This window comes from Pundamilia nyererei, unplaced genomic scaffold, assembly GCF_000239375.1.
Source record: "Pundamilia nyererei isolate P.nyererei 1_Seehausen unplaced genomic scaffold, PunNye1.0 scaffold00202, whole genome shotgun sequence".
Taxonomy (NCBI): Eukaryota; Metazoa; Chordata; class Actinopteri; order Cichliformes; family Cichlidae; genus Pundamilia; species Pundamilia nyererei.
This window is the reverse complement of record NW_005187603.1, coordinates 39,150-46,173: the sequence shown is the minus strand read 5'-3', so window position 1 is coordinate 46,173 and position 7,024 is coordinate 39,150. Positions and strand designations below refer to the sequence as shown.

At 46.5% G+C, this 7,024-nt stretch overlaps 1 protein-coding gene across 1 annotated transcript in view; it reads right to left on the bottom strand.

Annotated features, from left to right (window-relative positions):
* Nucleotides 1–644: 644 nt before the first annotated feature.
* The window catches only part of LOC102205104 (uncharacterized), an 8,944-nt gene continuing 2,564 nt past the window's right edge, over nucleotides 645–7,024 (bottom strand). Inside the window, exons 3-8 of the mRNA XM_005747660.1 lie at nucleotides 6,067–6,149; nucleotides 5,467–5,626; nucleotides 5,253–5,324; nucleotides 5,023–5,154; nucleotides 4,467–4,690; nucleotides 645–4,369 (exon numbers count right to left, since the gene is read on the bottom strand). Of these exons, the coding sequence (XP_005747717.1) occupies nucleotides 655–4,369; nucleotides 4,467–4,690; nucleotides 5,023–5,154; nucleotides 5,253–5,324; nucleotides 5,467–5,626; nucleotides 6,067–6,149 (4,386 nt within the window). The 3' untranslated portion in view covers nucleotides 645–654. The remainder of the gene's footprint in view (nucleotides 4,370–4,466; nucleotides 4,691–5,022; nucleotides 5,155–5,252; nucleotides 5,325–5,466; nucleotides 5,627–6,066; nucleotides 6,150–7,024) is intronic.

Genomic DNA, 7,024 nt, shown 5'->3' with positions numbered 1-7,024 from the left:
GTTTGGGGCCTGTTGGGTTGCACCTGCCCTCACATCACATCACAAAATAAAATGTATGAAATAAAAAATAAAATATAATAAAATAACGTGTTAAATGGGTGGAAATCCCTCGATCAATGTTTAAATTAACACTCACGCATTGACTCTGTCGGCTATGTTTTGCCATGCATGCTTCCTTTCTTTTGCAGCTGAGGCTGTGTTACTTTTTTTCTGCAAAATTTGCATGTTATCGGCATATGCTGCCATCAGAATTTCGGCCTCAAGCGCTGTAAAATACATTGACCGCGCCTTCTTTCCCTCCGTCTCCATGGTGACTCGCTTAATCTGTGCTCCACTAATCAGGGCTTTATGTATCCTCGTGCGCGCGCTTAACTTGGGGTTAAAGCAACTCCGCGTTGATTGAACTACTTGTTATCAGCCTTTCTGAAACCGAATATTCCGAGTTGGACAGTTCGGGGTTACTCAACCCTGAGGATCGTTTTTCACTCTGAGTTTTCTAAACCGGCTTCCTGAAACAGGGCCCTGGTCATTGCTCGTGTCGCCTGCATTACTTTCTCTTCATGCTGGACATGAACTCCTCAGATGTGTTTGTATTGTTGTCTTTGCGACTTTGATCTCACCTGCAGCCTTTTGTTGTTGTTCTTGTTGTTGTTGTCATGGTTGCTGTTGTTGTTGTTGTTGTTGTCGTGGTTGTCGGGCTCTCTGAGCTTGTCGTTGTCTCTCCTGACTTCTCTCCCTCCCTGCAGCTGAGATCGTTAGTGCGGCCATCTTGCAGACGCTGATCTTCTCCTTGCTGCTTCCGGCTTGGCTTCCCGTGCTCCTGATTGGCCGATCGCTGCTGCTGATGACCCTGCCCCCGGTGTTATTGGTCCTCCCTGAACTGCTGATCCTCCCTCCAGCATGACTGCTGAGTCTATCACTGCTACCAGCGACTTTGGATCCGCTTCCTGCGCCGGTTATCCGGTTCCCAGCAGCCTTTGAACTGCTTAGCCACCCCCCACTGCCCCCGATCCTCCCCACGCTGTGCCCACTCGCTGAGCTGTAAACAGGTTTCCATCCGCCGCTGCCCGTGCCGGTGAATCTCCCCACGCTGCTGCTGCGCCTCACGACACTGGCCGAGCTCAGCCTGCCACCACTTCCAGCACTGTTGAGTCTACGCCCACTGCTGACGTAGCTGCTGGGAGGACTGACCATCTGGCTGCTGCTGACCCTGTCAGCACTATCAGCTCTGCTCACACGACCAGGACTCCCACAATACACTGTCCACGCCCCACTGCTGAACCTCCCTGCTCCTGGTGTTCCTGGTGGGCTTGTTGCTATGTGCGTGGCTGCTGAGCGACAGTCTTTGCTATCGCTGCTCATGCATCCAGCATGCCAACCGTAAACCTTCAACTCCCCACAGCTAAATATCCCAGCTCCTGGTGGGGTTGTGGCTGAGTTTGTGGCAGGTGAAAGGCGTTCTTTGCTCTCAGCACTCAGCGAGCTATCGCTGCCAGCCCAGCTGTTCTTACGTCCAAGACTGCCTTCGTAAAATATCCACTCTGCACTCCCTCTCCTCCCAAATCTCCCTGCTTCTGGTGGACTTGTCGCAAGATTTCCATTCATGGATGAGTTTTCTCCACCCCTTTCATTGGGTAAGCTAGTCCCAGCGTCTAAGCTGTTCTGGCGTATAAGACTGTCACCATAAACCATCCACCCCCTACTTCCAAATCTCCCGTCTTCTGGAAGATGTTCCTTGCTCCCTGAGTTAGGTAAGCTGACACTCATATGTCCCAAGCAGCCACCATAAGCCATCAAGTCTCCACTGAATCTTCCCTTTACCGCTGCTGTACCCACTTGTGCATCTCCACTGTTGCTAAAACCTCCTGGCTTGCTAAAGGCCATTCCTCTGTTGGAAAGGGTATTTCCAAAGCTTGCTTCTTCGGCATTACCTGTTTGGTTCTTCGCTTGCCAGTCACTGTTTCTCTGCCCCCTCATACCTCTATTCATAGTCACACCTCCTATCTTATCTTCATCTGCAGGACCACTTACATCTTTGCCTCTGGACCTTCTTGCATCTCTTCTGCGATAAAGGCCTCCAAAACCAAGCTGTTCCTCTCTGTCTGCTATGATACTTCGTCCATCTCCAAACACCGAGCCTCCATGACTGCTGCTCACCTGAAGGCTGCTTCTCTGACTGGTTGGTCTAGAACTTATCTTTGTGCCATTCAGCTTAATTCCCCTTCCTTCATAACCTTTAAATGGCCTAAAAAGCACACCCCGGTTTCCCTCTGACGTTATGACTTTCGTATCTCTGTCTTCTGGCAATGACCCATCTCCACTAAACGATACCGACTGTCCGTCCTCTTTTGTTGACAGAATGAATTTCTCTCCTGGGTGAACACGTGCATTTGCCTCAGTTAGATTCAGCCTTCCTGCCTCTTCTTTTACATCACTATCTGGACTGAGACATACGTCTGAGTCATTTGGGCTGAGGTAATTTTCTGGGTCATTTGGACTCGGAAGTAGATCAGGACTTGCAATGTGGTCTTCCACATCTACTGGGCAAAACACCTGATCTGTAAGGTTTAGCATGACCTCGGTCTCATCTGGACTCACACATATTTTTGGGCTCAAGCAGCTAGGTGAATTTGTTTCACCAACTGACAAATGGACTTCTTTTGGACTTTGTAGCTCTTCGTAAGAGGAACAGCTCAAACCGACACCAGAATCTGTTAAACTTGTAGATATATTTGACGCCTCTTCACCTGAAAGATCACCTGTCTCCTTCTTAGACTCGACTGGATCCAGCTTTACCTCGCTGGCATTGTTGACTGTTTTCATTTCATCCACTTCTGCCTTTAAACTATCTGTATGTTGGATATAACACTTTTGGTTTTCCTTGCTTTCTGGAGAAGAAATGCCGACACTGGTCCATGAATCTGCATCCTTCACAAGTTTGTTGTTGGACATATTTGTTAAACTTTTATCTAAACTCAGGACAATCAAAGTATCTTCTGCTTCTTCCTTTCTGTCTACAAGCCCATCATCCACCTCAGTCATATCCTCAGTTGGGTTTAAACATATGTGTGGATCGTTTGGTGTGAGATCCGGTTCTGGCTCAGTGGAACTCTTCACTGAACACTTTTCTGGATTCAAGCATGCATCTGGCTTTGTTGGACTCATTGATTCCTCTTCTCTTGGACTCTGATGCTCTTCAGGGCTGGAGGAACTTAAAGCCACACCAGAATCAGTTAGGCTTATAGACATTTCTGAGTTTGTAGCACTGAAATATATCTCCTGACTTTGCAGATTTATCAGCTCATTTTCTGATTTAAGATGGTTCATCTTCACTTCCTTGCAGTCGTGGAGTTCTTCTACTTTGTCTACTTCTTCCTTTACGTTCTCAGCACTTGTAGTTTTACTGTGAAGCTTGTTATTAATTTCTGAGATACTAGACAAAAAATGTTCATTGTCATGCACTGCAGGTTTGTCTTCTATGAGTTTCTTCAGTTCAGTTTTGGACAATCCCAAACTCTGATCAAGGATTAGAACATCTTCTGTGTCTACTGTTTCAGACCTTCCATTTGTTCCTTTATCGGTTTCTTTCATAAGGGCTACCTGAACCTTACTTGATCTAAACACTGGAGGAGATCCTGGCTTGTGCACTGTACTGACATTTTCATCCATGTCCCTGACAGCTTCTGGTGGAGTCTCAGCCTCCCTGATGATGATCTTTGTTGGATCTTTTTCCTTTGCTTGGAAGGAGGCTTCAATTGGATCCATCTGAGTAAAGATGAAAGCTTCTCTCACTTTTACCTCAACAGCAACTGGTTTGCAGAGATGAAACGAGGTCTCATACATTACAAAATGTGTTTTTTGAATTACGTCTGGTCCTGCAGAAGGAGTGTTTTTGTTAGTTTCCATGTCTGTCCCTGTGTCAGTAGAGAGTGAACCAGCTTGTTTGGAAGTAAAGGTCTTGACCAAAGCTCGCACGTCTCGGCTAGTTTGAGCCCCAACATCACGATCTTTAGTAAGAACTTCCACAGGGCTCCTCTGTCTGCTGCCTGTCTCTGTAGATATGATGGACTTGCACACTTTTTTATAAAGCACTACTGTTCTCTGGTTTTCAGAGTTTTGGATGGTCTCCATCAGAGGCTTGGTCAGTGTTCTAGGTGAGTTATTTGGATGTTTGTTGTGGACAAAATCTGACTGGGCTGCAGTCGCTGTTTTCGGTGAAACTATTGGTGTTTCTTCAAGAGTGTGAACGCGGCCGCCATGAACACTGACGGTTCTGTCCACAGTCTTGTTGCTCCTGAATGTGGGTTTTCTGGTCTCAAGACAGGAAGATCTGACATCTGGCTTGGAGTTAAAGTCGACATGTGAAACTCTAAAAAGATAAAACAAGACAAAGGCAAGAGCAAAAAACTAAATTTTAATAACTGAAAGGGGACGTATTTATCTATTCCTCTATCATCATCTCATACCCCTGACGGTCCGCGCTGTCCAGCAGCTGCTTGTAGTCCTGTATCTCGGCCCCCAGTTGGTTCTTGACGTCCAGCAGTGACTGCTGGTCTGCAGCCTGCTGTGCTGCAGCCTGGAGCACCGAGTCCAGGTCTCTGCACAAACCATCTGCTGACTCCTGTAGGACCACCAGCTGCTGGAGTAATGACTCCTTCTGCTCCCGACCAGAGGACTCCAACACCAAGACCTGGACAGACAGGAAGATTCATTCTAATCCTGTTTTTTATCTTGACTCTGATGGTTTTGGTTTTGTCTTTTAGTCCTGACTTTGAGAAAACTCTGGAGTTGTTTCTAGTCTGACCAGCTTTTGGCTTCAGCTGTTGATTGGCTCTTTGGGGGGAGGAGTTCATAAAACACGTGTTATTGTGAAGATTATCTTGCTAAACTAAAGCATCAACCCAATCTAGAAGACTGGAAAAAACTAAATGACATGTGGCTGAAGGAACCAGAGGAACTCATAGGTGGGCCTACAGGTTCCTGGTCAGAACATCGGAGTGCTGGTGTGTGGTTTGATCTTACCGCAGCCTGAAGTCGCGTCAGTTCTGCTGTCAGACAGCACACTTCTCTCCTCATTGCTTCTAGCTCGGCTCTGTCAGCGTCTGACCCCAATGAAGGGTCAAAGGTCACCTGTGAAATGCTCTGCATGGACAGCTGAACACAAAACACCTGTTAAAATGCTTTTGCATTATTATCCTTATTAATGTTTCCTTCATGTTAAAATACAGGTGTGCAGGTGTGCGTGTGCCTACCTGAGTCTTGCACCTGGGTTTGCTCTTGTTCTTGTCCAGGTGTCCAACACTCGTCTGTCTCAGGTGGTCCACCTGTTGGATCAGGTCTGAAGACTCAGTGATGTGCATCTCAGCACATCACTGATATCTGGGCCAGGAGAACCTGCATATCCTACACAGGTAGGCAGGAAAAGGGGTGTAGGTTTTTTTAAGCATCCAGGTGAGATTGTTTTACCTGCTGGTGTTGAGTCTGCAGATCCGCTTTCTCTTGCTTTTGCTCATTCAGCAGATTCTGAAGCTCAGGCAGACTGTGAACTTTCAGGACCTCCCCCAGCAGCCCGAGGTCACTAAGCTCCGCCTCCAGCTGAGTACACTGCTCACGCACCTTTTGGCACCTGCACACACAGCAAAGGATCATGGGACATGTCTTCATTTATCTGTTTAGTTGTTCAGCTATATTTGGCCACAGCCATGTTGTTGCGTGTAGGTGTGATCATCCTTGGACGACAGGGTGGAGCGTTAAGTTATCAGAACTACAGATTAAGCTAGCAGACAGCTAGCAGCTACAGCACGGTGATGAAGCGAAGCTTTGACTGGTTTGAATGATGGAGGAGTCGCGTGATTTTCTAGTTGTCACGTTAAATTACAGAAGTGTGACAGTTACATAAACGTGTTGGGATGAAAACCTGCATTTTAAACTGAGCTCATTCTCCTTTTTGAAACTGGCTGCAGACTCTGTGATGGTTTTTATCCCGTACAGGCATCTGCACTCATACACTGACGTGCATTAGAGACCCATGAGGCAGGTATGACTACATCGCTGGTGTGGCTCTACCTTTCTTTGAGGTTGAAGACGGTGAGTTCTGCTTCGAGTAACTGAAGCTTTGCCTGAGCCTGGGCCGAGAGACATTCACTGATCTGTGAGAGACAGAGAGAGAGAGAGAAGCTTTATTCTGTGGTGGAAAGTGGTGCAAACATCTGGGCGGAGAATCACAAATAAATGGTTGATTTCCTTAATGACTTCTCTGGTTTTTACAGGACATGCCAAAGTTCAGGTTTTTAGTCTGTCACATTTTGGACTCGTCCAAACCCGTCTGACCATTAAACACAGGTACAGCATCCTGACACCACCTGAGAAACTCGTTTAACCTTTGATTGTAAGGTTAAAACTGATTAACTGGGGCATGATCTGATATCGTCGTGTTGGTGTTGTTCCCAGATCAACATAGTAAATGTTGATGCAGGATCAACATTCCAAGTGACCAATCAGAATGTTGTGACATCATACTTATGCGACTTCGGGAAAAAACGCCGTAAAACCAAAAACTGTACTTAAGCTACGAGAAACCACCTCTGTCCGCCGATCAACGGACCCTAACCCTTTAATAAACAGTAAGCAGAACTGATATTGTCCTTGCAACATTGGAATTTCATAAATGCATGAATGGCTTGGCGCGCAAAAGAATAACGTCACAACAATGTGATTGGTCACTTGCGATGTTGAACCTGGAACAACATTTTCATGATGATCTGGGAACAACACCAACACGACGATGTCAGATCATCCTTTACTGGGAGCCCTCTGGCACTGACTCACTTCTGGAGCCTCTAGTGGACGTTAGAGGAACTGCAGGCTTTGCCAGTGTTTGGCTTCATTTTCCAGCCTGCAGGTTGATGCCTGGATCAGATTGTTTGGCTTTGACTTGGAACAGAACTGGTAAATGTTTTGATCTCTGGGCTCGACTGAGGACTTCATCATTAAATTATCTCTTTTTTTTTTTTTTTTTTTTTTT